Genomic DNA, 27,968 nt, shown 5'->3' with positions numbered 1-27,968 from the left:
CCGGCCGGCGAGGGCGCCGCTGCATGGCGCTGAGATGGCGGGGGCGCCGCGCGGCCCCGGCGGCCCGGGCGGAGGCGGCGGCGGCGGCGGCTCCGCGGAGCCGGGGGGCGGGCGGGCGGTCAGGCTGCGGCGCGGGCTGCGGGCGTGCGGCGGCGGCTTCGCGTGCCCCGAGCTGGAGGCGCTGTTCCGCGGCTACGCGCTGCGGCTGGAGCAGGCGGCGGCGCGGCGGGCGCTGGCCGTGCTGAGCCTGCTGGCGGGCGCGCTGGCGCTGGGCGAGCTGCTGGGCGCGGGGGGCGCGCGGGGCCCGGCGGGCGGCTCGCACCCCGCGCACTTCGCGCTCTTCCTGGCGCTGCTCGTGGCCACCCACGTGCGCGCGCTGCCCGCGCGGCGCCTGCGGCAGGTCGGGGCGCTGGCGCTGCTGCTCTGCCTCACCTTCGCGCTGCTCGGCTGCCCCTTCGCGCCCGCCGCGCTCTCCGGGGCGCCCGCCGCGGACCAGGGCGTGTGGCCGCTGCTCCTCGTCACCTTCGTGGCCTACACGCTGCTGCCCGTGGGCGGCCCGCTGGCCGCCGGCTTCGGGCTGGTGGTGGCCGCCGCGCACCTGCTGGTCACGGCCGCCCTGGGGCCCGCCCGGCGCCCGCGCCTCTGGAGGACGGTAAGCGCCGCGCCCCGGGGCCCGACCGCCTGCGGGGAGGCCGGGCGCGGGGGGCCGGGGCGCGTCTCCTCGGGCAGCGGGGACCAGGGCCCCGGCCCGGGAGCGCCCAAGGTCACTCGGAGCCGGGGCCGGGGCCGGGGCCGGGGGCCGGGCTCCCCTCCGGGTCCCGTGCGGAGGCGGAGACGGGAGCCGTGCGGACAAGGAGCGCCCCAAGGTCAGCGGCGGCGGCGGCCCCGCGGCCGGAGCCTCCGCGCTCTGCCGGCGCCCATCCCCGGAGGAAGCGGGTGCGGAGCGGGGTCCGGGCGGCCGTTCCTCCCGGCTCCGCGCCCGAGCGAACCGGGTGCGGGGTCCCCCAGCCCTGAGGCCCCGGGGGGCGGGGAGGCGAGGAGGGAGGACTCCGCCCCTCCTGTTGCCCAGGCACCGGGGACCCTCTCGGTCCTGAAGGACCGGGTTTGCCAAGGTCGCAGCGCCCGGTCCCCCCTCCGCGCCCCTCCGGTCCCTGAGGGTGTGGGACCCGGAGGGCGGGGACCGGGAGGGTGTGGGGACCCGGGGGGCGGGGGGACCGGAGGGTGGGGGACCCTGAGGGCGTGGGACCCGGAGGGCGGGGACCCGGAGGGTGTGGGACTGGGGGGGTGGGGGAGGGAAGGGAGAGCGGCGGCAGATGGAGGAGGGGAGGGCAGGTGGACGGGCCAGGCAGCTGGTGGGGGATGGGAGTCAGTCAGCTGTGGGGGTGACAGAGGCGCCCCCAGACCGATGCCCTGGCACCCGTGGTCACAGGAACCCTAGGACCAGGGACGGAAAGGGGGGGCTGGGAGGGCAGGAGGATGGCGACCTGGAGGGGGAAGGGGAGAGGAGGAGAAGGAGGGGTGAAGGCAGAGCAGGGAAAGGCCAGAGCTGCTGGGGTAGGGGGTGGGGGGTGTTCGGCCCCTGAGCACGTGAGTGTGAGAGAGACAGAGTGAGTGTGTGTGTGTGAGAGAGAGAGAGAGAGAGAGAGAGAGAGGGAGGGAGGGAGGGAGATGTGTGTCCGGGAAGGAGGCTGGGAGACAGTGTGCAGGCTGTCTGCTGGTGGGCAGGTTGGGGAGGTGCTGGGAGCCACGGGGTGTGAGTACGGGCGCCAGGGCCAGGGCACCCCCCCGCCCAACCTGCACCTGTTCCCAGGGGGAGCGTCCGGCTTGGGGACAGTACTCGGTGTGGAGGGACTAGAGGTGTCCAAGGTCACAGAGAAGACGGCCAGGTCCATGGGACTGGGGGGGTTCAGGTTACACGGGTTTAGATCCCATGGAGGGTTCAGGTCACATGGGGGTCAGGTCACATGGGCTTCGGGTCACATGGGGGGGTTCAGATCACATGGAGGGTTCAGGTCACATGGGATTTGGGTCACATAGGGTTTCGGGTCACATGGGGGTCAGGTCATATGGAGGTTCAGGTCACATGGGTTTGGGTTAAGGTGGGCACAGTTCTTAGAGGACTTGCCCCCAAGGCTGACCCCCGAGCAGGCCTGGGCTCCTCCAGTAGCAGCTTCGTGACTGGGCAGCCAGGGGCTGATGGCTGCTGGTTGGGCCTCAGTTTACCTGGGACCATCATGGCCGCAGTGGAGGGAATGGTATGGAGGTGTGGCCTGTCCCCTGTTTGACTGGTCATTCCCCCGTGACCTGCCTCCCCAGCCCTTGTGCCCCAGCCGGTCCCTCAGCCCCTCTGTCTGGCCGTGCCCAGACCTTGGCTCCTGAACCCCTGGGCTGGGTGGCCGGAGCCCGCTGGTCCCCACCGGATGGTGCCATCTTGAGGGGGGAGCCGCTGACGGTCCATGGCTGGCCCTCGGAGACAGGAGCGGGTGGGCCCCATATTCGGCGTGTTCCAGACGTCACGTGGGAGCCAGGGTGGGGTGTCTCCGGGGAAGGCTGCTCCGCGGGAACGGCCCCGTGTGCCTGTGGGCAGGCTCCCAGCTCCGTGCAGTTTCAACAGAACCGAGTCTGCTGTTCATACCTGCTGGCCGCCTGGCTGCCGCCAGGGCCTGTGCAAGCAGACGGGCACGAGCACCTGCCCAGACCCAGCGCACGGGTCAGAACCGCCCGGTCACTGGGACCTGGCCCAGGCTCAGCCCCCGCCTGCCGGGAGGCACCGGGCCCAGGCACCACAGAAGCACACCGGCACCCGGTGCCCAGCTCGGAGACAGCACCCGGGGGAGAGGGCTGGGACGGCCAGGTCACAGGGCAGAGGACAGGCCACCTGGGGGGTGTTCGGGTCAAAGTTCTCCGAGGACCGTCAGCCACACCTGTGCCCAGAGCCAGAGCTGCTCCTCCCTGTGCTGGCAGGTGCTGGTCTCCAGGGGGCGTGCGTCCCCTCGTGTCTGTCCGGGGTGTATGCACCCACCGGCCGGCGTGTGAGACTGAACTGGCTCCATCCTGTGTGCTGATGACTTAGCCCCAGGATAACAGGCTTCCAGAGGGAGAGGCGGCGGCCAGGTCCGACCACAGGGACGGGCTCGGAGGCTCGCTCCGTCCCGGGAAGCCCACGTCCGGTGGGCGGGCGGTGGTGGGCGGTGGTGTTTGTGGGGAAGGGAGGGGACCTTTGCCCCGTAGCAGGACGGCGTGGCTGTGGGTGCAGAGAGCGTGGCAGTGACGCCGAGATTGAACAGTGTTTCTGGTTCTCAGTCCGCAGTCCTCGTATCTCTTCAATTAAAAAAAAATATTTCTTTATTGATTTCAGAGAGGAAGGGAGAAGGAGAGGGAGGTAGAAACATCAATGATGAGAGAAAATAATTGATCAGCCGCCTCCTGCACACCCCACACTGGGGACCGAGCCCGCAGCCCAGGCACGTGCCCCCGGCCGGAATCGAACCTGGGACCCCTCAGCCCGCAGACTGACGCTCTACCCACTGAGCCACGCCGCGGGGCCATCACAGCTCTTTCTCGTTGGCCTTGCTCACAGCTCCGGGGATCACTGCTGTGTGGGGCCCCGAGCAGAGCTGCTTGGCCGGCAGAACGTCCAGGGGGAGGAATAAGAGGAGCTTGGCCGTCCCTCCAGATCGGCAGCTCTGGCTCCATTTTATTTACTTATTTATTTAAAAACATGTTTTTATTGATTTCAGAGAGGAAGGGAGAGAGGGAGAGAGAGGAATGCCAATGAAGAGAGAATCATGGGTTGGCTGCCTCCTGCACGCCCCCTACCGGGGATCGAACCCACAACCAGGCCTGTGCCCTGACCGGAAATCCAACTGAGACCTCCTGGTTCACAGGTCGATGCTCAACCACTGAGCCACCCAGTGGGGCTCCGGCTCCGTGTAAAGGGGCCTCTGTCCACAGGTTCCCACGCACTCACTTCTGTCTCTGGGGACGCCGCTGGAGCGCTGGGCTCACGGATTCGCTCCTGCCGTCTGTCCCTAACGCAGGTGGAAGTCACGGCTCACGCAGCAGGTCTGCCTGTCCGTGCCCGGAGGCCCTGCCACGCCTGCGCCCACCGCCTCCCTCCCTGCCTGTGGGCCTGCTCCCTCCCCGTCCTGTCTCCCTGCCCGGAGTCCTGCCCTCCCCGCCTGTCCCTGGCCGGAGCCTGACCACGGCCGGAGGCCACGTGCCGGTGCTGGTTTTGTCCTGTGATCGCAAGCGAGGCCGCCCTGTGTGGGCAGTATTTCTGGTCAGTCCAGGAGCAGCGGCCCTGGAACCTTCCGGAACAGCCCGGCTTTCTCGCGATGACAGGAAGGGTTTGGAACGGCTGCCAGAGGCCCCTCCGAGCTGCCTGTGGAGGGGCTGGAGAGCCCGCCGAGGGCCCCCCGCCCACACCCTGTCCTCTCCCCGCAGCTGGCCGCCAACGCTCTGCTCTTCCTGGGGGTGAACATGTACGGGGTGTGCGCGAGGGTGCTGGCCGAGCGGGCCCAGCGCAGGGCCTTCCTGCAGGCGCGCTCCTGCATCGAGGACCGGCTGCGGCTGGAGGATGAGAACGAGAAGCAGGTGGGTGGCCCCCCGGCCTTGCTGTCTCCGGGAGTCCAGCTCCCCAGCCGTCCAGCCGTCTGGCATCCCCGCGGGGCCATTGGGCGTGGGCCGGGGAGCGAGGGCCGGCGTGTCCCACTTGCTGGACCGTCTCCGCTGATGGAAGTGCAGCCTGCAGGTCGGTCCCAGGAGGGCTGTCTCCTGGGGGCCTTGTCCCAGGTCCCGCCGGGCACACTGCTCTCAGTGCGGGAGCCCTGACGGGGCTCCTGGGCTTCAGCAGCTCCGGTCAGGCTTGGGTCGGCCCGGCACGCCCGGAGCAGCCGCCCGGAGCAGCCTGAAGGCGGCCGAGCAGCCCTGTCCAGCCCGCCCCGTCCGTGTGGAAACCGGGACTGGAGCTGCTGGTGTGGGGGCCCGGCCACAGGGGTGTCACTTAACAGAGCAGTGCAGCTCAGTGCCCCTGCTAGAGCCTCCTGCAGCCCACCCAGGAGGTGCGCCCAGTTCGGGCGGGGGCGGGGGCGGGGGCGGGGGCGGGGGGCGTGCGGCTCCGAGACGATCTGGGTGGGTAGGAGTGCCGGTGGGCTGCGGAGGCAGCAGGAGGAGCCGCGGGGCGGGGCGGGTTCTGTAAGGAGTCCAGGCCTCTGCTTCAGGCTGAGAGTGAAGGAACGTGGTTCTGTCTGGCGACCTGGGAACCGGGGGGTGGAGGACGTCCTGGCTTGGGGAGGAGAATGAAGTGAATGATGAGTGGCCAGTGGCTCCCCACAGTCTCAGGTCTCAGCACCCTAAAAAGGCACCCCCTGGGGTTCTGGTTGGAGACACCGGGCCACACCTGCAGGCTGTGCCCTGACTGGGGCTGTGGAGGGCCAGGGGGCTGCAGGGCTGATCCCTGTGCTGTGGGGGCGAGGCGGGGCTGTAGGGCTGGTTCCATGCTGTGAGGAGGAGGGCAGAGGCCTCGGGGAGGCGCAGGGAGGGCCCTGCAGCACCATCTCTCCCGTCCAGGAGCGGCTGCTCATGAGCCTTCTGCCCCGGAACGTTGCCATGGAGATGAAGGAGGACTTCCTGAAGCCCCCCGAGAGGATTTTCCACAAGATTTACATCCAGCGGCATGACAACGTGAGGTAGTGCGCTGGGCTGGGGCCGAGAGCCTGGGAGCTGAGGTGACGGAGGAGGTGACGGAGGAGGAGGAGGGGATGGAGGAGGTGGAGGTGATGGAGGAGGTGATGGAGGAGGAGGAGGGGATGGAGGAGGTGGAGGTGATGGAGGAGGTGATAGAGGTGGTGGAGGAGAAGGAGGTGATGGAGGAGGAGGTGGTGATGGAGCAGGAGGAGGTGATGGAGGAGGTGGAGGTGATGAAGGAGGAAAAGGGGATGGAAGAGGAGGAGGAGGAGATGGAGGAGGAGGAGGAGGTGATGAAGGAGATGGAGGTGATGGAGGAGGTGGAGGTGATGGAGCTGATGGAGGAAGAGGTGGAGCTGATGGAGGTGGAGGTGATGATGGAGGAGGTGGAGAAAGAGGGAGGAGGAGGTGGTGATGGAGATGATGAGGTGATGATGGAGGAGGTGATGAAGGAGATGGAGGGGATGGAGGAGGAGGAGATGGAGGTGATGGAGGAGGTGGAGGTGATGGAGGAGGAGGAGGAGGTGATGGAGGAGGTGTAAGTGATGGAGGAGGAGGAGGAGGAGGAGATGGAAGTGGAGGAGGAGGAGGAGGAGATGGAGGTGGTGGAGGAGGAGGAGGAGGTGATGAAGGAGATGGAGGGGATGGAGGAGGAGGAGGTGGAGGTGATGGAGGAGGTGGAGGTGATGGAGGAGGTGATGAAGGAGGAAGAGGGAATGGAGGAGGAGGAGGAGGTGATGGAGGACGTGTAAGTGATGGAGGAGATGGAAGTGGAGGAGGAGGAGGAGGAGATGGAGGTGGTGGAGGTGATGGAGGAGGTGGAGGTGATGGAGGAGGTGATGAAGGAGGAAGAGGGAATGGAGGAGGAGGAGGAGGTGATGGAGGAGGTGTAAGTGATGGAGGAGATGGAAGTGGAGGAGGAGGAGGAGGAGGTGGAGGTGGTGGAGGTGGTGGAGGTGATGGAGGAGGAGGAGGTGATGGAGGAGGTGATGAAGGAGGAAGAGGGAATGGAGGAGGAGGAGGAGGTGATGGAGGAGGAGAAGGAGGTGATGAAGGAGATGGAGGTGATGGAGGAGGAGAAGGAGGTGATGAAGGAGATGGAGGTGATGGAGGAGGTGGAGGTGATGGAGGAGGAGGTGGTGGAGGTGGTGGAGGTGGTGGAGGAGGTGGAGGTGATGGAGGAGGTGATGAAGGAGGAAGAGGGAATGGAGGAGGAGGAGATGGAGGTGATGGAGGAGGAGGAGGAGGTGATGAAGGAGATGGAGGGGATGGAGGAGGAGGAGGAGATGGAGGTGATGGAGGAGGTGGAGGAGGAGATGGAGATGATGGAGGAGGTGGAGGTGATGGAGGAGGAGGTGATGGAGGAGGTGATGAAGGAGGAAGAGGGAATGGAGGAGGAGGAGGTGATGGAGGAGGTGTAGGTGATGGAGGAGGTGTAAGTGATGGAGGAGATGGAAGTGGAGGAGGAGGAGGAGGAGATGGAGGTGGTGGAGGTGGTGGAGGTGATGGAGGAGGTGGAGGTGATGGAGGAGGAGGAGGAGGAGGAGATGGAAGTGGAGGAGGAGGAGGAGGAGATGGAGGTGGTGGAGGAGGTGGAGGTGATGGAGGAGGAGGAGGTGATGGAGGAGGTGGAGGTGATGGAGGAGGTGTAAGTGATGGAGGAGGAGGAGGAGGAGGAGATGGAAGTGGAGGAGGAGGAGGAGGAGATGGAGGTGGTGGAGGTGGTGGAGGTGGTGGAGGAGGTGGAGGTGATGGAGGAGGTGATGAAGGAGGAAGAGGGAATGGAGGAGGAGGAGGAGGTGATGGAGGAGGTGGAGGTGATGGAGGAGGTGTAAGTGATAGAGGAGATGGAAGTGGAGGAGGAGGAGGAGATGGAGGTGGTGGAGGTGGTGGAGGTGATGGAGGAGGTGGAGGTGATGGAGGTGGAGGTGATGGAGGAGGTGATGAAGGAGAAAGAGGGAATGGAGGAGGAGGAGGAGGTGATGGAGGAGGTGGAGGTGATGGAGGAGGAGGTGATGGAGGAGGTGGAGGTGATGGAGGAGGTGGAGGTGATGGAGGAGGTGGAGGTGATGGAGGAGATGGAGGTGATGAAGGAGGAAGAGGGAATGGAGGAGGAGGAGGAGGAGGAGGAGGAGGAGGATAGTTGTCCCCCTAGAATACCCTGAAGACCAGGAGGGAGAGGCCACGGTGTGGGCCAGGGTCTGAGCCCAGGCAGGAGGAGCCTCATCTCTGGGCACTGGGTTCATCCTCATCTAAGACCTGTCAGCATCCTCACACCCCATGGACTTTTGGAGGAGACTGAAGTCCAGAATGTGAGGCGCGTGCGCGACTGGACAGGGTCAGCGGGGCCTGAGTGGCTGCAGCGTCTCCTGCTTTGTGACACTGGAGTCGTGGTCCTTCCGACCGCAGCCTTCCCTCCTGAAGGGGGAGGGGAAAGCCTGGCTTCCGGCCCAGTTGAGGAAGAGCAGGAGGATGTGCTCTGAGGTGACTGAGGGGCAGGGGCACCGGCAGCCGGTCCGGTGAACGGTGACGGCGGTGGCGAGCGGTGACCGCGGCCGTGTCTTGCAGCATCCTCTTCGCGGACATCGTGGGCTTCACGGGGCTGGCGTCGCAGTGCACAGCCCAGGAGCTGGTCAAGCTGCTCAACGAGCTCTTTGGCAAGTTCGACGAGCTGGCCACGGTAAGAGCTGCCACGGAAGCGCAGGAACCAGGTCTGGGTCCGCACGGGGCTGTGGCTGGAACAAATGGGCTGAGGTTGGCTCACCCATGCGGCTCCTGGGGCACCTGTGGGTTAGCAGGTGAGGAAGGCGGGCACCTGCCCAGCCCCCTGCCTGTGTGCCATGGGGACCCTGAGCCCCTGGGCATCGGGGGCAGGTGTCACCGGTCGGCAAAGCCCTCCCTGCGCGCGGGGCCTTGGCCTGATCGTGGCCGGAGCGTGTCTGTCCCCTCCACGGTGACGTCAGTGCCTGGGCTGTGGCTGCCGTTCCCCGAGCTGAGGACGTTGCCTCTGACCCTCGTTCTGCGAGTTCCTGTGGGGAACGGGTTGGCTGCCGCCCAGCGCTGGTGGCCTCTGGGACGGTCCCCTTGCGGGGCGGATGTTAGAACGGCCTTGCGTCCGGACCGCTGGGCGCGGGCGGGGGTCGCTTTGGTGTCTGTGGGCTTTGATGTGCTAAGACTTTATTTAGAATTTTCCATCTCTGTCCGGAGGGTGTGACTCAGGCTCCCTCGCCCTGCCTGGGAGGTCAGGGTCATGCGTGCTGGTCCCACAGGGCCGGGGCGTGTCCTCCGCCGGCCGGGAGTCTGTGAGGCTGGTGGCTGCGTCCGGGGCGGCACCCTCGGGCGCGGGGCTTCCCTTGGGGAGCGTTTAGCTGCAAACCCAGCTTCTCCGATGCCGCCAGCTCTCGCACATCTCCCAGTCTGGTCAGACCTCTCTGCGCACACTCACTCACGCTGCGGCTGCCGGCTCCCCGTGTCTCCCCGTCTTTGAGTCTCTGGGTGCCTTTCTGTACAGTCCAGACTCCACCCGTCCAGCCTGGGTCCACGGGGCTTCGGCTGGGGCTGGGGTTCAGTGCAGTCGGGGGCTTCCTTTTCCCTCCCACCCGCCCAGCACTCGGCCCCCTTCCTCTCTGCGCGAGTGTCTCCCTACCTCAGCGCTTTGCGGCTCCCGATCCCATCCGTGTGCCTCTCTCCTTTCTGGTTGTAGATTTCCCGCTCAGCCAGCTTTCCTGTGGTTTTGGATGATGTCCGTTCTGTCTTTTAGTTGTTATTTTGAAATTGTTGTGAGGCGGCAGTTTAGGCACTTATCTAGGACGCCATCTTGGTTCTCCCCTAAAAATATATCTTTATTGGTTTCAGAGAGGAAGGGAGAGGGAGAGAGAAATTTCAGTGATGAGAATCATTGACGGGCTGCCTCCTGCATGCCCCACACTGGGGATTGAGCCCGAAACCTGATAGGAATTGAACCGGTTCATGGTTAACTTTCAACCACTGGGCTTCGCTGGCCGGGCCTTCTGCCCTGGGCTGGGCCTGCATGGGGCCGGGCGGGGGGCGGGGCTTGCTCTGCGTCTCAGGACGGGGACACAGGTGGCTGTGATTTTGCTGCTGTTCAAAGCCCCCCCGCCCCAGACCCCCAGAACTCGGGGGCCTCATCCGCCTGGGCTGCCCCCATGGCAGCTGCGGGCCGTCTGCTAGGAGATCTTATTTGTCGTCGGCGCGTTCTCGGGAGCACAGAGCAGTGAGGTGGGAGCTGTGGGTGTTCGGATTGGGTCGGGCGCTCTGGGCTCGAGGAGACAGGCAGGGGCTGACGGGCGGGGGGGGAGGTGTGGGCACTCCAGGGCGACCTGATCACAGAGGCCCGGCTGCTGGAGGGGAGCCCCCAGCCTTGGTCTGGGGGAGGTGGAGCTCCGTGGAGACGGCCCGGCCTGACCCCCTGACCCTTTGCCCGCAGGAGAACCACTGCCGGCGCATCAAGATCCTGGGCGACTGCTACTACTGCGTGTCCGGCCTCACCCAGCCCAAGGCCGGCCACGCCCACTGCTGCGTGGAGATGGGGCTGGACATGATCGACACCATCACGTGAGTGCTGGGCCGCGGCCCGCGCGCCCATCAGTCAGTCCGGGCGGCCGCGGTGCCGGGCCTGAGAGAACCGGCTGCGGCGAGGGGCGGCGTGGAGAGCCCCTCCTGTGGGGCCGGTTCTGTCCGCCCGGGTAACCGGGTCCCCCAGGCACGCCCGTGGGGGGGGGTCACCTCCCTCGCAGTGGGATGCGGGGTCAGGAGCGGACGGGGGGGAGCTGGCGCCAACCGGGCTGAGTTCCCTGGGCTCGGAGCGGCCTGTGCCTGCCTTCCTGGGCAGGGCCAAGGCCAGGGGGCAGGGGCACCCTGTGGGGAGCGTTCCTGGGGCGGCAGGGCCTGGCCTGCCGCCTCCTGGCCAGCCTCGCCTGGTCCTGGCCAAATTGAGAGGGACCAGGGCAGCATCATTCCCTCCTGGGCTGCCGGGTGGGCAGGGGGTGCCCTGGGACAGGCCGCTGGCCGGGAGCTGGGGGACCACAGCGTGGGGCCGGTGAGAGGTCAGGTGGCTCCGCGCTCCTGCGGGTCCAGGCCCCGCGCTGGGCCGCATCAGGGACACAAAGGCCTGGACCCGGCGTGCGGCCTCGAGGGAGCAGCCGGCCCCGCAGCACGAGGCCCGTGTCTGTGCGCAGGTCCGTGGCCGAGGCCACCGAGGTGAACCTCAACATGCGCGTGGGGCTGCACACCGGCCGCGTCCTCTGCGGCGTCCTGGGCCTGCGCAAGTGGCAGTACGACGTGTGGTCCAACGACGTGACGCTGGCCAACGTCATGGAGACAGCGGGCCTCCCCGGGTACGTGCCTCCCCCCGTACGTGCCTCCCCCCGTACGTGCCTCCCCTGGGTACGTGCCTCCCCCCCGCCCCCCGTACGTGCCTCCCCCGGTACGTGCCTCCCCCCCCCCGTACGTGCCTCCCCCGGTACGTGCCTCCCCCCGTACGTGCCTCCCCCCGTACGTGCCTCCCCCCGTACGTGCCTCCCCCCGTACGTGCCTCCCCTGGGTACGTGCCTCCCCCGGTACGTGCCTCCCCCCCCCCCGTACGTGCCTCCCCCCGTACGTGCCTCCCCTGGGTACGTGCCTCCCCCGGTACGTGCCCCCCCCCCCCCCCCCGTACGTGCCTCCCCCGGTACGTGCCTTCCCCCCCCCCCCCCCCCAGTACGTGCCTCCCCCGGTACGTGCCTCCCCCGGTACGTGCCTCCCCCCGTACATGCCTCCCCTGGGTACGTGCCTCCCCCGGTACGTGCCTCCCCCCCCCCCCGTACGTGCCTCCCCCCCCCCGTACGTGCCTCCCCCGGTACGTGCCTCCCCCCCCCGTACGTGCCCCCCCCCCCCCGTACGTGCCTCCCCCGGTACGTGCCTTTCCCCCCCCACCCCCCCAGTACGTGCCTCCCCCGGTTCGTGCCTCCCCCGGTACGTGCCTCCTCAGGTACGTGCTGCTCGAAGGAGACCTACAGCTACCGTTCCATGTGGGCGGGGCCTCAGAAAGTGGGCGGGACTCTGAGCGGAGCCCCAATGAGGAGGCTCCGGCTGCGCTGTCCCAGGTGCTGATTCTGGTGCCGGTTCGCTTCCGTCCTTCCCTGAGGAGGCGCTGGGCTCGGGGCGGCTTTGGATCCCCAGGACGCGCCTCCGGGCCCCTCTGGGCACACGCGCTGACGACAGGTGCCGGCTCCGCCTCAGTATTCAGACTCCAAAGCGAGGCTGACACCCATAACTCCCTGAGCACGGGGTGGCCCTGTCCGCAGCGGGGGCCGCAGGGAGGACGCTCCCCCATTGGAGGGACCGGCCGTGTGTCCGGGGGTGGGCGATGCCCGGGCCACTCCGGCTCCGCTCGGACCCGGTGAGCTGGGCCCGGAGCGGCGCTGGCCTCTGAGTGGCGGCTCCCGCAGGAAGGTGCACATCACCAAGGCCACGCTGGAGTGTCTGAATGGCGACTACGAGGTGGAGCCGGGCCACGGGCAGGAGAGGAACGGCTTCCTGCGCGCTCACAACATCGAGACCTTCTTCATCGTGCCCTCGCACCGGCGCAAGGTGGGCCGCCTCCTCCCGGCAGCCTGGGCGTCCCCCACGTCCGGTCCTGGGCTGGCCTTGGCGTGTGTGTGTGTGTGCGCGTGTGCGTGTGCGTGTGTGGTGGTGGTGGTGGGGTCAAGCACTCTGATAATCTGACCCCTGGGTCCTGGGTGCCCCTCCCGGGGCCTTCACTGCCTCTTGTACAAACCGGGTTAGAGACACCTCAGGGTCAGGGAGGGGGCCCCGCGGACGGAGGGTGAGTGCACACAGCAGGACGGTGGCCAGCGTATGTGGGCACTGGAGGCGATGTGACAGGATGCAGGGCCACATGTCAGGCCAGGGCTCAGGGGAGGGGTATGGGGCTCAGGTGAGGGGAATGGGGCTCATGGATGCTGCCCCCCCTCGGCGACTGGCACCCGTGGCCGGAGGCAGTGGGTGCCCTCGGGAGCGTGCTTGGAGCCCCCCTGCGGCTGGTCCCTGCGAGGCCCCGAGGCCCCGTGCGGAGGCTGGAGCGGACGCCCGTTCTGCAGCAACCACGCAGGGCCGGACGGCTGCTCACGCTCCCCGCGCTGTCCGTCCGCAGATCTTCCCAGGGCTGATCCTCTCGGACATCAAGCCGGCCAAGAGGATGAAGTTCAAGACGGTGTGCTACCTGCTGGTGCAGCTCATGCAGTGCCGCAAGATGTTCAAGGCCGAGATCCCCTTCTCCAACGTCATGACCTGCGAGGACGACGACAAGGTAGCCCCCGGACGGGCCCCCTCGTCCCGGTCGCCTGTTCCGTCCCTGTCCCGGCTCGGTCCCTGTCCTGCTCGGTCTCTGTCCTGCTCGGTCTCTGTCCTGCTCGGTCCCTGTCCTGCTTCGTGTCTGTCACCTGCTCGGTCCCTGTCCCGGCTCGGTCTCCATCGCCGGCTCGGTCTCTGTCCCGGCTCGGTCCCTGTCCCGGCTCGGTCCCTGTCCCGGCTCGGTCCCGGTCGCCTGCTTGGTCCCGGTTGCCGGCTCGGTCCCTGTCCCGGCTCCGTCCCTGTCCCGGCTCCGTCCCTGTCCCGGCTCCGTCCCTGTCCCGGCTCCGTCCCTGTCCCGGCTCGGTCTCTGTCCCAGCTCGGTCTCCATCGCCTGCTCGGTCTCTGTCTTGGCTCCGTCTCTGTCCTGGCTTGGTCTCCCCCTGCTCAGTCCCGGTCGCCGGCTCGGTCCCGGTTGGCCGCTCAATCCCGGTCGGCCGCTCAGTCCCGGTCGCCTGCTCGGTCCCGGTCGCCGGCTCGGTCTCCGTCACCTGCTCGGTCGCGGTCGCCGGCTTGCCCGGCTGCTTTCCTGCAGAACTGTTTGCTGAGCCTGCACTGCTTTTTGCAGCCTGGCATCCTGCCCGTTTGTCGGTACATTCACCGGTTAGGTCCCCCGCTGCCGGAATCTGCCTCAGACATGCGCCTGTCGGGCGTCTTGCTCGGCCCAGAGTCTCAGGCCTCCTGCCCCTGCCCTCGAGCCTGTCCCGGTCACCCCTCCTTGGTGTTTGTGTCCGGCTCTTCTGGTGTCTGCTGGGGTTGGGGTCCTGGGAGAGAGCCTGGGGCTAAGTTGGGGTGCCTGGGGAGTCCTGTGACCACACGTGCCTCATGTCTGTGACTGGCTGAGACCCCAGCCCCTCCAGGGACCCCAGGTGAGCAGCACTGAGAGCAGCCTTGTGTGTCCCCCACATCACCCGTCCTCGCCCCACAGCCCCGTGTGGGCACCGACACTCCCGCCCCAGGAGCTCGCTCGCTTTCTTGTCGGGGCCCCTTGTATGCCACCAGGGGTCCGCCTGCTGCCTTCTGAGTCTGTGTCCGGCCTGCATGCCCGCCTCTGCCTCTCGGTTCTGTGCCTTTAAGAGGCATCGATCTCAGAGAGGGAAGCCGGTCTCTCCCTGGCGGTGGTGGCCTCGCGCGCTGTGGGTTGGCCGGGAGCCCGTGTCCGTGGGAACTGGATCTGGAGGCTCCCTCAGTGCTTGCGGGCGGGGGTCAGGTGGCCAGCCTTCCGCAAGGCCCGCTGCTCGGCTTGTGGTCGGAATCCGTGGAGAATCCTCCGCTCGGCGCTGTGATTTCTCCGGCGGCCTGCCAGCGGCCGGACCGCGCTGACTCGGAGTGTCCAGCCTGCCTCCCCGTGGTTGGAAGTGGCTGAGGCGTGCTTCCAGTTAGAGGTGCTGAGCTGTCTGCTCACGTTGTGTTCAGGCCGTTTCCCATCTGTTCTGAGGAGAGACACGGCCGACGGGCCTTTTCTGTGCTGTGCGTCTGGTTGATGTGGACGTTACGGAGTGAACCGGGAGGCTCCCTCCCCTCCCGTTTCCTGGGAGAGCTTGTGCCGACGTCTGGTGGGGTTCTCCAGCGAAGCCCTCGGGCCTGGCGTCGTTTTTGGGGATTTGGAATGATGACCTCCCTGTCACCAGGGCGACGGGGTGCGCCCTGTGGGGTGACGGAGGCCTGTGTCTCGAGGGGGAGGCAGGCGGAGGGTGTGGGGTTGATGAGTGCACACCCTGCACAGGGTCCTGGGTCTGGGGGACAGTTCCCTCCTGGACGTTAGCATCTCTGTCTGTCGCTCTTGCTGGAGGTTTGTCGATTTTATTGAAGTTTCCGAAGAACCAGCCTGTGTCGCTGACCTGTGCTGGGCACTGTCCTGAGGCGCTCAGGGGTCCTGGCGCCCCCTCCAGGCCGCCCCGTAGCTGCTGTAACCCACTCACCCGTCACACCCGTAACGGGTGTCCCGCCGGGCGGCGGGTGGAGCCGCGGAGGGCGGGCCCCACTCGCCCCGGCGCCGTGCTGGGGGCGGCGGGCTGAGGCGACGGCCTCTCTCCTCGCACCCGCAGCGCAGGGCCCTGCGAACGGCCTCGGAGAAGGTCCGGAACCGCCTGTCCTTCTCCGCCAACGCGGTCCACGCCACGCCCGGCAGCCGCGTCAACCGGTACATCGGCCGCCTGCTGGAGGCGCGGCAGACGGAGCTGGAGGTGGCGGACCTGCACCTGCTCACCCTCCAGTACAAGCAGGCCGAGCGGGAGCGGAAGGTGGGTGCCGCCCCCGAGCACACCCCCTCCCGGGCCCGGGGGGGGGGCGCTGTCCTTTCCCTTTTCTTTTAAGTCCTGACCATTGATTTAAAAAATACATATTTTTGTTGGTTTCTGAGAAAGGAAGGGAGAGAGAGAAACATCAAAGATGAGAGAGTCATTGATTGATTGCCTTCTGCACGCCCCCTTTGGTGATGGAGCCCACAACCCAGGCATGTGCCCTGACCAGGAATCGAACCCTGACCTCCTGGTTCATAGATCAATGCTCAGCCACTGAGCCACACCAGCCTGGCACCATGGATTTTTTTTTTTTAGAGTGGAAGCTAGGGTGGGAGGGAGGGGGGGAAGGGAGAGAGGGAGAGAGAGAGAGACATCAGTCGGTTGCCTCTTACATGTTCCCGGAACGGGGCCGGGGATTGAACCTGCAACCCAGGCGTGTGCCCTTGATGGGAATGGAACCCAAGACCCTTTGTGCTCCGGCCGGTGCTCTGACCACTGGCCCACGCTGGCCGGGGCAGTGCTGTGGGCGCTGCAGCGGCCGGGCTCCCGGGCTCCTGCGTGTGGGCAGCGGCCTGACCGGGCTCTGTCCGCAGTACCACCGGCTCCCGGACGAGTCCTTCACCAGCGCCGTGGTGCTCGCCCTCGTGCTGGCCGCCCTGTTCGGCCTGGTCTACCTGCTCCTCATCCCCCAGTGAGTGCGGCTCCGTGGGGATGGGGGGCAGGGGTTCCTTCCTCTTTACGTCCTTCCTGCCCGTGTCGGGGACGCACAGCCACACACGTTCCCTCGACCACGCCCGGGTTTGCCTCGCGCTCAGGGTGACTCCACGGCGGTGGTAACGCTCAGGGTGACTCCACGGCGGTGGTAACGCTCAGGGTGACTCCACGGCGGTGGTAACGCTCAGGGTGACTCCACGGCGGTGGTAACGCTCAGGGTGACTCCACGGCGGTGGTAACGCTCAGGGTGACTCCACGGCGGTGGTAACGCTCAGGGTGACTCCACGGGGTCCTCATGCTCAGGGTGACTCCACGGCGGTGGTAACGCTCAGGGTGACTCCACGGCGGTGGTAACGCTCAGGGTGATGCTCCTCTTGTACCTGAGACCCAGAGTTCTCAGAGTCCCCGCCGCCACCACTGCCTCGGCTCCGGAGGACACGGACGGTAGGGGCCTCGGCAGAGGTGTTATAACACGTCTCCCGGCCTCAGAGCGAGGGAGACAGGAAGCCCTTCCTTCCCAGTAGCGGCTCCGTTAAACGTTCAGAGGGCTCCCGCCACGGCGCTCCGGATGGCCCACGGGGGCGCTCGGGTCCCAGACGGAGCCCCCGCCCCCGTCCTCTGCAGACCCTCAGGATGGAGACTCTGGGGGGCGGTCGGGGGTCCTCGGGACCCTCCCTGGGTGGGAGCCAGAGACCCTGCTGCTCTGGGGGCCGGACGCCCAGGCAGCCCATGACCACCGTTCGTCCTAGGAGCGTGGCTGTCCTGCTCCTGCTGGTGTTCTGCATCTGCTTCCTGGTGGCCTGTGTCCTGTACCTGCACATCACCCGGGTCCAGGTGCGTGTCCTCCTGTGCCCCACTGGGCCCATGTGTGTGCGTGTATGTGTCCTCCCCTGTGTCCCACCTGGTCCATGTATGTGCGTGTATGTGTCCCTCCCTGTGCCCCACCTGGCCCATGTATGTGTGTGTATGTGTCCTGTCCCTGGGCCCCACTGGGCCCGTGTGTGTGTGTGTGTGTGTGTGTGTGATGAGGAGTGGGTGGGATCACGTGGAGGTCACTGTCCTGGCCGTGTGCGGGGAGGGCCCTGTAGGCGGCCCCCGGGAAGGAGACTCTCACCGAGGCCCCGCCCCTCTGCAGTGCCTCCCCGGCTGCCTGACGCTCCGGATCCGCACCACCCTGTGCGCCTTCGTGGTGATCCTGGTCTACGCCGTGGCCCAAGGCTGCGTGGTGAGGCGGGCGGGCGGGCAGGGAGAGGCCTGGGAGAGCCCAGGGCCGGGCTGGGCCCGGGAGGAGGGCGTGTGAGGGGTCACATAGGCCTGGGTGCCCAGGCATCAGGGGGGAGACTGTCCGCAGAATAAATGCAGCCTCCCCCCCCCCCCCCCGGTAAAACGAGACCTGCCCTTCACAGGGCCAGAGGGACAGGTGGAGGGGGCGGGGGACGGGCAGAGCTGGGGGAGGAAAAGCTGGAGGGGGCGGGGACAGGCAGAGCTGGGGGAGGAAAAGGTGGAGGGGGCGGGGACAGGTGGAGATGGAGGTGGGGACGGTGGAGGTGGGGGAACAGGAGGAGGTGGGGGGAGCCGGGGGCTCTGGGCAGGGAGTGGAGTGCGGGGGTGGGGCAGAGCTGGGCGGAGGGCAGCTCTGGGAGGTGGTGAGCGCTCTCCGTGCCCTCGCCCTCCAGGTGGGCTGCCTGCCCTGGGCCTGGCCCTCGGGCCCCAACGCCTCGCTGGTGGTGCTGCCGCCCGGAGGCCCCGGCGCCGTGCTGCCCGCCCCGCCCTGCGAGGCGGCGCCCCAGGCCCTGCTGTGCGGCCTGGTGGGCACCCTCCCGCTGGCCCTCTTCCTGCGGGTGCCCTCCCTGCCCAAGCTGGTCCTGCTGTGCGTGCTCAGCACCTCCTACATCCTGGTCCTGGAGCTCAGCGGCTACACCCGCGCTGTGGGGTAGGTGGCCGCTCCTGGCTCCTGCCGCCCGGGCGGCGTGGAGGCGGCTCACGGCGGCGGCACTGCCAGTGGCCCCCCACCCCCCCCGGGTTCGGGAAGCCTGGGGTCCAGGGCATCGCGCTCCGCCCGGGTCACTCCGGGAGACGTGCTCGGGGCCGGGCGGGGGTGCCGCCCTGGCGTTCAGTCTGGGCGCTCTGCCCACACGGCTCGCGCCCGATGCCAGAGTCCGGGCACCGATGGGGTCTCCTCCTCCTCCCGCAGGAGCGCGGCCTCGGGGCGCGGGTTCGAGCCCATCCTGGCCGTGCTGCTCTTCTCCTGCACGCTGGCGCTGCACGCCCGGCAGGTGGACGTCAGGCTGCGGCTGGACTACCTCTGGGCCTCGCAGGCGAGTGGCCCTTGTGCCCACGGGGGAAGGGGAGGCCTGGGGAGTGGCGTCAGGCCAGCGGGGAGGGCAGCCACAGGCTGTGAGGCGGGGGTGGGACCGGGCGGAGGGCAGGCAGACGGCGGGCTGGAGGGACACTCCAGGGCCCCTGTCTGAGGGTCAGAGGGCAGTGGTTGTGCGGAGTGAGCTCCCCGTCCCCGGAGGCGTTCCGGCCGCCGCGGGGCGTCTTCCTGTGCCTGGGGGGTGCTGGTTCGCGTGCTCGTCTGGCTGGACGCTGAGGCCGCTGCTCTCCACACTCCGTGTGAGGCCAGACTGAGCAGCCCCTAGGGAGGCCGCAGACGCCACGGGCCTCGGCCCCACCCTGCTCCTCCTTGCCTGGTTGCAGGGCTCTGGGCAGGTGTGGGGTGGGGGGTGGGGAGGGCGTGTGGCAGGGATGCCCAGGGGGGCTGTCGGGATGGCAACGCCCGTTCCCACGGCAGATGGGGAGCCAAGGGCCGACCCAGGACCCGGGACAGGGCAGCCACCATCGGAATTCACAGCCTCGACCACAGGACCGGCTGGCCCTCGGTGGCCATGCCAGGGGGACCCACCAGCCCCCACCCCCCATCGGTCCTGCTCCCACTGCCACCGGCTGTGCCGACAGGAAGCGGCGGCCAGGGGACCTGTGGTGGGTCCTCGGTGGGAGCAGGCGCCAGCACGCCTGGCCGCGGCGGTTCGAAAGCCCCGGGTGAGGGCGTGGCCTCCGGGGCGTGGTCCACTGGGCCTGGCCGCTCTCCGGGGGACCCAGCTGCTGCCCCCCCGAGACGCATCACTCTGCCCCCCACCCCTCTGGGTCCTGAGAGCTGCCGGCAGCGAGAAGAGCCGGTCGGTGGGGTGAGGCGGGGCGACCTGCCGGCCGGCATGGGGCCCGGGCGCTGGCTGGGGACCCCAGGGCGTTGCTTCTGTCGTCTGGGCTGCGAGGGCTTTGCCCGGGGTGGTGCCCCTTTAAATGCCGTCACACAGGCGTTGGGTCCCCCCAGGCGGGCTCCCCAGGGGTTCCGGCCGCAGGCCCCCCGTGGCCAGGGCCCCCGGGGATGGCGCTGTGTTCCGAGGACGGCAGGAGAGCACCCTCCCTTCCCATGACCCCGCGAGGAGGACACTCCGCCCGGGCCAGGCAGGGAGCCGCTGACACCCAGCGCCCAGCCGTCCGGGCCCCGGAGCCCAGCTCCTCGCCGGCCGTGGGAACGCCCGCTCGCTCCGGCCCTGCACTTCCTCTCGGACTCACGGAGAGCCGGGGCAGCGCCGGTTCCGATGGAAACAAAGCCTCTAACTTCTCTGCCAGAGCCGGAGCCGAGGCCCCCGAGGGAGCCGGATGCTTCTCCGCCTCCTCCCGCAGCGACCGCGGCATGGCCACCCGGTGCAGCGCCTCCTCGCCTCCTCGCCGGGAGCCCCGGGTTCGGGAGGTGTGGACGGTGTGGTCGGAACCCTGGCCGAGGAGCCGCGTGGGGCGACAGGGCGGCTCCCGCTCCTCGTACGGAGCCGGACGCCACGCCTCAGGAGGGAGGCCGGCAGGCGCGGTCGGTTGTCAGGAGCGAGGCCGGCAGGCGCGGTCAGGAGGGAGGCCGGCAGGCGCGGTCGTCAGGAGGGAGGTGGTGTCGGACGACAGCGATCCGATCGCCCGGAAATGAGAAGCAGAGACGTGAACCAGCCGCTCATCATGCGAGGATGTGAGATTAGGAGACGTGCCTGCGCCTTCGGCGGCCGCCCCGCTTTCTTAGCCACTGTCGGGGTGCAGAGCTGTCTTTTGGAGCAACCGCTGTGCCGTTAATTAATAAATGCACAAAGTGCCGAAACCTACGTGGCTCAGTGGATAGAGCGTCGGCCTGCGGACTGAAGGGTCCCAAGTGTGATTCCGGTCAAGGGCATATACCTTGGTTGGGGGCACATCCCCGGTGGGGGGTGTGCAGGAGGCAGCTGATGGATGTTTCTCTCTTCAATGTTTCTAGCTCTCTATCCCTCTTTCTTCCTCTCTGTAAAAAAAATCAGTAAAATATATTTTAAAAATGTTTTAAAAAAACAAATAAACAAAGTGTTATTTAAAAAGCGTCCTTCCTCCCTCTCCAGCTCCTCCTCGATCACCTGTGTGTCTCGCCCACGTGTGGACAGGGTGGTTGGTTATTCCCGTGTCAGGACGGTTCCCCGCCTGGTTCCTTCTCTCCACGTGGAGGCCCGCCCCGTGCAGGGCGCTGGCTGAGCCGGATCTCCGGCTCTGGCTCCTCACCGCAGCCGATCGCCCGTGTGTCAGAGCAGGAGATGGTGTTCTCAGCTGCTGACAACTCCCTGCTCCTGGGACCCCACACGCTGTTTTCCCAGAAACCACCTGGCCGGCGGGGCCCGTGGGCCCTCACCCAGCCTCGCCGTGCGGGGCAGAGGCCCTGAGCCGGAGGCCTCCTTGGGGAATGGCCCGTTTGGTTTCAGCTGCAGAGTCACTCCACGCACTGTGGCCACGTGCCACTGACGGCTCTGAAGCCGCCATGGAGGGGACCACCATGGAGGAACCACCATGAAGGAACCACCATGGAGGAGACACCACGGAGGAACCACCATGGAGGGACCACAACGGAGGGGATGCCACGGAGGAACCACCACGGAGGGACCACCACGGAGGGGATGCCATGGAGGAGATGCCACGGAGGAGATGCCACGGAGGAGACAACACGGAGGGACCGCCATGGAGGAGATTCCACGGAGGGACCGCCACGGGGGAGATGCCACGGGGGAGATGCCACGGAGGAGACAACACGGAGGGACCGCCATGGAGGAGATGCCACGGAGGGACCACCACGGAGGGACCGCCACGGGGGAGATGCCACGGGGGGACCACCACGGAGGGACCGCAATGGAGGAGATTCCACGGAGGGACCGCCACGGGGGAGATGCCACGGAGGGACCGCCATGGGGGAGATGCCACGGGGGAGATGCCACGGAGGGACCACCACGGAGGAGATGCCACGGAGGGGACACCACGGAGGGACCACTATGGAGGGGCCGAGCCTGGCTCTCCAGGCGGCATGTGCACATCCCCCCCTTGATGTGCAGGCCTGGCCTTGGAAACTTGTGTTGTTCTAGGGGGTGGGAGGGGGTGTGCAGAGGAAGGTGCCTCCAGCCACAGCCCCTAGGCGCCGGCTGTGACGGGACTGCATTCACGGACGTGCCCGAGGACCCGCCCACGGACGTGCCCCGAGGACCCGGAGCTGCTCTCATGGGGGCCCTGCCGGGCGGGAAGCCGGGCGCAGGGCGAGGGAGGCCGCGGAGCTCAGGCGCCCTGGCTGACCTCTCCGGGCCCCTCGGCGGTGCTGGCGCCGGTTCGCCCGTCCGTCCCGCGGCCTTGGCTGCCTCGTGGCCGGGGGAGAGGCGGGGAGGCTCCAGAGAAACGGGTGTGGGGGCGCGGCACCGCGGCCTGGGGGTGTCTGACTGAGGGGCCTGTGCCGGGGACGGATTCTGTGGGCTCCGGCTGCCTCTGCCCGGAGATGGCCAAGCCCTCCCGGTCTGTCCTGTGACGCTCGGCCGGTCAGGGCGGCTCCCCCAGGAAGCCTGGGCCGCCCGGGGCCTGGGGACGGGAGGAGCGTGTTCGGGCCTCGGTGACGGGCGTGCGGGCGCTCACAGGTCTCCTACGGCGAGGCGAGTGGTGTCAGCGTGGCTGAGAGAAGGGCTCAGCCCAGGGCAGGTGGCCGGGCAGAGGGAGCCTCAAAAGAGGAGACTCCAGGGGGGCTGGGGCTCCTGTGGGGGACACACCCGGCCAGACGCCATGTGGGGGGGCAGGCCGGGAAGAGGGGAGCCGGGTGCTGAGGCTGACGCCATGGCGGGGGGCGGGGGGCAGGCCGGGAAGAGGGGGAGCTGGGCGCTGAGGCTGACGCCATGGCGGGGGGCGGGGGGCAGGCCGGGAAGAGGGGGAGCCGGGCGCCATGGGGGGGTGGCAGGCCGGGAAGAGGGGGAGCCGGGCGCTATGAGGGGGCAGGCCGGGAAGAGGGGGAGCTGGGCGCCATGGGGGGGTGGCAGGCCGGGAAGAGGGGGAGCCGGGCGCTATGGGGGGGGGCAGGCCCGCGGGAATGGGGGAGCCGGGCGCTGAGGCTGACACCATGGCGGGGGCCGGGGGGCTGGGGGCAGGCCCGGGGGAAGAGGGGGAGCCGGGCACTGAGGCTGAGGGGGGCGGGGGGGGGGGCAGGCCCGCGGGAAGGGGGAGCTGGCGCAGGCGGTGAGGCCGGACACCCCGCAGGCGGAGGAGGAGCGGGACGACATGGAGCGGGTGAAGCTGGACAACAGGAGGATCCTCTTCAACCTGCTGCCGGCCCACGTGGCCCAGCACTTCCTGCTGTCCAACCCCCGCAACATGGTGAGCGCCCCCCGCCCTGCCCGAGCCCCGAGCCCAAACCCCGAGCCCCAAGCCCTGCCCGAGCCCCGAGCCCAAACCCCGAGCCCCAAGCCTGACTGAGCCTGAGGCCGAGGCTGGTGGGGGCCCAGTCCCAGCGGGCTCCCACCCAACGGCCCCCACTTCCTGTCCTCTCAGAGCCTCACCAGGTTCGGGGTCCCCTCTCCCGCCCAAGGGCAGGGATGGTCTTGGCCACCAGGAGGCTCCTGGGGGGACAGGCGCCCCAAAGGGCCCCTTTGGTTCCGGGAGGAGCACAGGGCCGTGTGCCCGCGGGAGGGACAGGCCTCGGGGCCGTCATGGCTTCCTGTGGCCGCGGGAGCCCGTGGGGCCGAGCCGAGTGGAGGCCGCTCGGGAGCCGGCTGTCAGCCCAGCCCGGGCCCAGGCCCCCTCCGTCCTGCGGGCCCCCTCGCCCCGCTGACCCGCGCTGCCCCCAGGACCTGTACTACCAGTCCTACGCCCAGGTGGGCGTCATGTTCGCCTCCATCCCCAACTTCAACGACTTCTACATCGAGCTGGACGGCAACAACATGGGCGTGGAGTGCCTGCGGCTGCTCAACGAGATCATCGCCGACTTCGACAAGGTGAGCCGCCGCGGGCCGGGCTGGCGAGGGCGGCGAGGGCGGGAACACGTTCCCGGGGAGGTGTCCCCGAAGGGCCCGGCAGGCGCAGGGTCTGCTCTGTGGGAGGGAGGCGGGGCCGGGTCTGTCTGTCAGTCTGTCTGTCCGTGGTAAGTGCCTGGCTCAAGCTGGGCCTCATCTGCCAGCTGCCTCCAGCCTGCAGTCCTGGCCCCTCGCCCCCCGCCCCTCGCCCCTCGCCCCGCCCCAGTGGCCCTGTCCCCCCGGAGGCTGAGCTGAGGCACATTCCGGCCCGCACCTCCCTCCAGGGCGCTGTGGCCGTGGGGGCGGCCGTGGCCGTGGGGGCGGCTGTGGCCCACGGGGGCGGCTGTGGCCGTGGGGACGGCTGTGGCCGTGGGGGCGGCCGTGGCCCGAGTGGGCAGCCGTGGCCGTGGGGGCGGCCGTGGCCTCGGGGGCGGCCGTGGCCGTGGGGGCGGCCATGGCCCGAGTGGGCGGCTGTGGCCGTGGGGGCGGCTGTGGCTGTGGGGGCGGCTGTGGCCGTGGGGGCGGGCCTCATCCAGCTCAGCAGGCCCAGTGCCCGGTGCCTGGTGCCCGGTGCCGGGTGCCCCAGATGCGCTCCCTCAGCGGTGGCCCTGGTGGCGGTGTGCATGCTGACGTGTTTACACGTGAGGTGACGGTAACGTGTGTTCCTACAAAGCTCCTGGACAAGGACGTGCACCAGGACCTGGAGAAGATCAAGACCATCGGCAGCACCTACATGGCCGCCGGGGGGCTGGCGCCCACGGCCGGGGCCAAGGTGGGTGCGTCCGGGAGCCCCCCCCCTCCCCCCGCTGCCCTGGGCCCCTCGGCTCCCCACGCCGGCCTCGGTCTGCTCTCCACGCCCGCCGGACCGGCCCCCTCCAGACTCAGCCCCGGCCCAGGGCGTCCCCTGCCCCTGCCCCCCAAAAAGGCAGAAAAAGAGGAGGAAGTAAGAAAAGATGCAGCGAGTGGAAAACAGACATGGGTGTGGCAGGCGCTAGTCCACCTACACCAGTAACCCCTGTATTTGTCTATTTTTTGTTAATCTTCCCCCAAGGGTATTTTCCCATTGAATTTTAGAGAGAGTGGAAGAGAGAGAGAGAGACGGAGAGAATCACTGATGTGAGAGAAATACATTGATGTATTTCCAACCTAGGTACGTGCCCTTGACCAGAATCGAACCCAGGACCCTTCTGTCTGTGGCCGACGCTCTATCCACTGAGCCACACCGGCCAGGGCCCAGTAATCCCTTTAAGTGTGGGTGGTAAACACCGAGTGAACGGCAGGCTGACAGAGTGGCCGATCCAAAGACCCAGCTAGGTTTTCCACCAGGAACACGTGGAAAAAACTGTCGAGGACACAGATACATTAAAAATAAAGGGAGGTAATAAAATAATTTCGGACAGAAATCCCTGACAGAGAGGGTCCCGGGGACGAGGAGGGTGTTGCCTTAGTGGAGGCCCTGACCCGGGGGAAACGGGAGCCTCGCCCGGCGGAGGTGGACGCTGACCGCCGGCCGCGCCTCCATCTCAGGCCCCTGCCTGCTCGGCGCGGTGCGGGTGCTGGCCCTCCCGGGCGTGAGTGCTGGAACCCCCGATGAAGATGAGCCGTCACAGGGCCACGGACGCCCCTCGGAGGGCTGCCTGTGGATGTGGTCCCCGCCGGCAGCTGGCCTGTGGGCGCCCTGCCCTCCACCCCGTCCCCCCAACGCGCCGTGTCCACCCCCTGCAGGCCAAGCGGAGCGTCGCCTCCCACCTGGGCACGCTGGCCGACTTCGCCCTCGAGATGTTCCACGTCCTGGACGAGATCAACTACCAGTCCTACAACGAGTTCGTGCTGCGCGTGGGTAGGTGCCCTGCCCGCCGGCACTGGGGCGGCCTCCCCCGGCGTGGCCCCGCGCCCACAGCACTGGGGCGGCCTCCCCCGGCGTGGCCCCGCGCCCGCCCTGTGCCTTCCGTGGCCTCCCCCGGCGTGGCCCCGCGCCCGCCCTGTGCCTTCCGTGGCCTCCCCCGGCGTGGCCCCGCGCCCGCCCTGTGCCTTCCGTGGCCTCCCCCGGCGTGGCCCCGCGCCCGCCCTGTGCCTTCCGCGGCCTCCCCCGGCGTGGCCCCGCGCCCGCCGGCACTGGGGCGGCCTCGCCCGGCGTGGCCCTGCGCCTGCAGCACTGGGGCGGCCTCCCCCGGGGTGGCCCCGCGCCCACAGCACTGGGGCGGCCTCCCCCGGCGTGGCCCCGCGCCCGCCCCGCGCTGGGGCGGCCTCCCCGGCGTGGCCCCGCGCCCACAGCACTGGGGCGGCCTCCCCCAGGGTGGCCCCGCGCCCGCCCCGCACTGGGGCGGCCTCCCCCGGGGTGGCCCTGCGCCCACAGCACTGGGGCGGCCTCCCCCGGCGTGGCCCCGCGCCCACAGCACTGGGGCGGCCTCCCCCAGGGTGGCCCCGCGCCCGCCCAGCGCTGGGGCGGCCTCCCCCGGGGTGGCCCCGCCCAGCGCGGAGGAGCCCCCACGTGGGCGTCCTGAGGCTGTGAACAGCCTGGGGTCCCAGGAGGAGCCTGTTCTGTTCTTCCTTCTTTAAATACGTTTTTATCGGTTTCAGAGAGGAAAGGAGAGGGAGAGGGAGAGGAACACCAATGAGAGCATCACGGGTCGGCTGCCTCCCGCGCGCCCCGCACAGGGTATGGAGCCCGCCACCTGGGGCTGTGCCTCTGACAGGAATTGGGCTCCACCCCCTGAGCCACACCGGCCTCTTCCTGGGCAGGCCCCCCGGGCGCGGCTGCCTCCCTGAGCGGGTCCGGCCAGTGCGGCACCGTGGGGGGCGGGGCTGTGCCAGGAAGGGGCGGGGCCGCCCGGGAAGCTCCCTGCGAGCCCCTGAGCCCCCGTGAGCCGTGGCCGCTGTCTTGCAGGCATCAACGTGGGGCCTGTGGTGGCCGGTGTGATCGGGGCGCGCCGCCCGCAGTACGACATCTGGGGCAACACGGTCAACGTGGCCAGCAGGATGGACAGCACGGGCGTCCCGGGCAGGATCCAGGTCAGTCCCCGTCCGGCTCCCGACGCCTCCCTCCTGCCGGCCGGGGGGTCAGGAGGCCAGGAGGCCGGGGGGTCGGGGTCAGGAGGGAGGAGGTCAGGAGGCCAGGGGTCAGGAGGGAGGAGGTCAGGAGGCCAGGGGTCAGGAGGCCAGGTGTCAGGAGGTCAGGAGGCAGGAGGCCAGGAGGCCAGGAGGCAGGAGGCAGGGCCGGCCGGCACCAGGGCTCCCTGACCAGCCGCCAGGAGGCTCAGGAATAAGGGGTCCCGCCCTGTAGGTGGTGCGGTGCTGTCCGTCCTCACGCAGGCGGCGCCTGTGGCTGACCGGACTCTGGAGAGGCGCCTGCCGTCCAGCGAGGGGGCGCGTGTGGGCCGGGCTGGGGGGACTGACGTGCAAGGGCCGGGAGCCTGGCTCTGGTGGACAGATGCCAGGGTGGGGCACCCTGGGGTGGGGGGGAGCGGGGATGTGAAGGAAGGAGACACAATCCTCTGCCGTTTACGAACTTGAGGTGAAGAGCTTCCTTGTTTTTTACTGGTTTTCACTGGTTTTCTGACTTTGTGGTGGGAGTTGTTCTGGCTGAAGTGCCGGCTGGGAGCAGGAGGCACTGAGTCACGTCCTGTTTGGGGGGGTCGGCCCAGCTCCCTCTGCCAGTGACCCCACACCTGGCCCTCGGGGCACGGGGTCCCTGGATGTCGATCTGCAGTGCGGCCTGAGGGTTCTGGCCTGTGACGGGCGACGGGGCAGCCGGTGTGGCTCCCGCTGGCTCTGCCTCCTCCTCCGCTGAGCTGGCTCCTGCTGTCCTCCGACCCGAGTCCCAGACGCCAGTCACTGAGAGCCCCCGGGTGCTCGGTCCCCACTCGCCCCCGTGCCCGCCCCCACGCCCTGCTCGCCCTCTGCCCTCCCAGGAGGGGCCGCGTTGCCTGGGGGAGGGGCAGAGTCCTGGGCGCCTGAGGCCACCACCCCTCCTGCAGGTCACGGAGGAGGTGCAGCAGCTGCTGCGGCCGGGCGGCTACCACTTCCTGTGCCGGGGCAAGGTCAGCGTCAAGGGCAAGGGCGAGATGCTGACGTACTTCCTGGAAGGCAGGGCGGACGGAAACTTGCAAACCAGGACCCTGAACTCGGAGCGGAAAATGTGTCCCTACAGGCGAGCCGGCCACCAGACCGGCCTGGCCGTGGGCCGCCCCCCGGCACCCATGGTCGGAGCCGGGCGGGGGGCTCCGCAGGGCTTGGGGCTCGCCCCCCGGCCCCCCGGCCCACACCTGCCCCCCGGAGCGGCCGGGAAGGAGGCTTAGCGGGGACCGGGCAGAGGGCTCCGGGCCTCGGTCACTCGGTCACTCCGGCGGGAGCAGCCCGGCCGGCAGAGCAGGGCTGGGCCATTGCTGGGCCGGGAAGGGGCGCCATCCAGGCCGGACAGAGCAGCTGGGCAGTGACTGGGGCGAACCCGCCCGCACAGACCGAGGCACATGGCAGCTGGGACCTGTGCCGGGCGGCCGGGCGGCTGAGGTCCAGACCTTTGGGACTGCCGGCAGCAGGCGGGCGGGCGGGCGGGCGGCTGACTGGCTGGCGTGGGCTGCAGGAGCCAGGTGGCTCTGGCGTTGCCACAGGCCCCGAGTGAGGGCCTTGGACGGACGTTTGAGAACTGAGG

At 68.6% G+C, this 27,968-nt stretch overlaps 1 protein-coding gene across 2 annotated transcripts; it reads left to right on the top strand.

Moving 5' to 3' along the window:
- ADCY1 (adenylate cyclase 1) lies at positions 1 to 27,743 on the top strand. Of its 2 annotated transcripts, none has more exons than XM_036440145.2 (20): positions 1 to 652; positions 4,447 to 4,596; positions 5,572 to 5,690; positions 8,257 to 8,368; positions 10,136 to 10,263; positions 10,887 to 11,045; positions 12,138 to 12,279; positions 12,842 to 12,997; positions 15,087 to 15,281; positions 15,875 to 15,972; positions 16,745 to 16,829; positions 17,131 to 17,220; positions 17,672 to 17,928; positions 18,190 to 18,313; positions 22,566 to 22,682; positions 23,153 to 23,299; positions 23,991 to 24,089; positions 25,043 to 25,157; positions 26,205 to 26,329; positions 27,295 to 27,743. In XM_036440145.2, exons 1-20 carry the CDS (start codon positions 35 to 37, stop codon positions 27,613 to 27,615), a joined length of 3,357 nt encoding a protein of 1,118 aa, XP_036296038.1. In that variant the 5' UTR covers positions 1 to 34; the 3' UTR covers positions 27,616 to 27,743. The 2 variants fall into 2 exon arrangements, with proteins under 2 accessions (XP_036296038.1, XP_045438406.1); XM_045582450.1 differs by lacking the exon at positions 1 to 652 and adding an exon at positions 2,512 to 2,571 and having other exon boundaries at positions 4,381 to 4,596.
- Positions 27,744 to 27,968: the final 225 nt, after the last annotated feature.

The sequence above is a fragment of the Pipistrellus kuhlii genome, unplaced genomic scaffold (genome assembly GCF_014108245.1).
Source record: "Pipistrellus kuhlii isolate mPipKuh1 unplaced genomic scaffold, mPipKuh1.p scaffold_m20_p_160, whole genome shotgun sequence".
NCBI classification, from domain to species: Eukaryota; Metazoa; Chordata; class Mammalia; order Chiroptera; family Vespertilionidae; genus Pipistrellus; species Pipistrellus kuhlii.
The sequence above is the reverse complement of the archived record's forward strand: the minus strand, read 5'-3'. Positions and strand labels throughout refer to the sequence as shown.

Bases quoted from the DNA above. Each gene is read 5' to 3' on its own strand.
- ADCY1 (XM_036440145.2), top strand. From the start codon at position 35: ATGGCGGGGGCGCCGCGCGGCCCCGGCGGCCCGGGCGGAGGCGGCGGC. The intron at 15,282-15,874 runs GTGGGTGCCGCC...CTCTGTCCGCAG, and splicing joins AGGCCGAGCGGGAGCGGAAG to TACCACCGGCTCCCGGACGA. The intron at 17,221-17,671 runs GTGAGGCGGGCG...CTCGCCCTCCAG, and splicing joins CCGTGGCCCAAGGCTGCGTG to GTGGGCTGCCTGCCCTGGGC.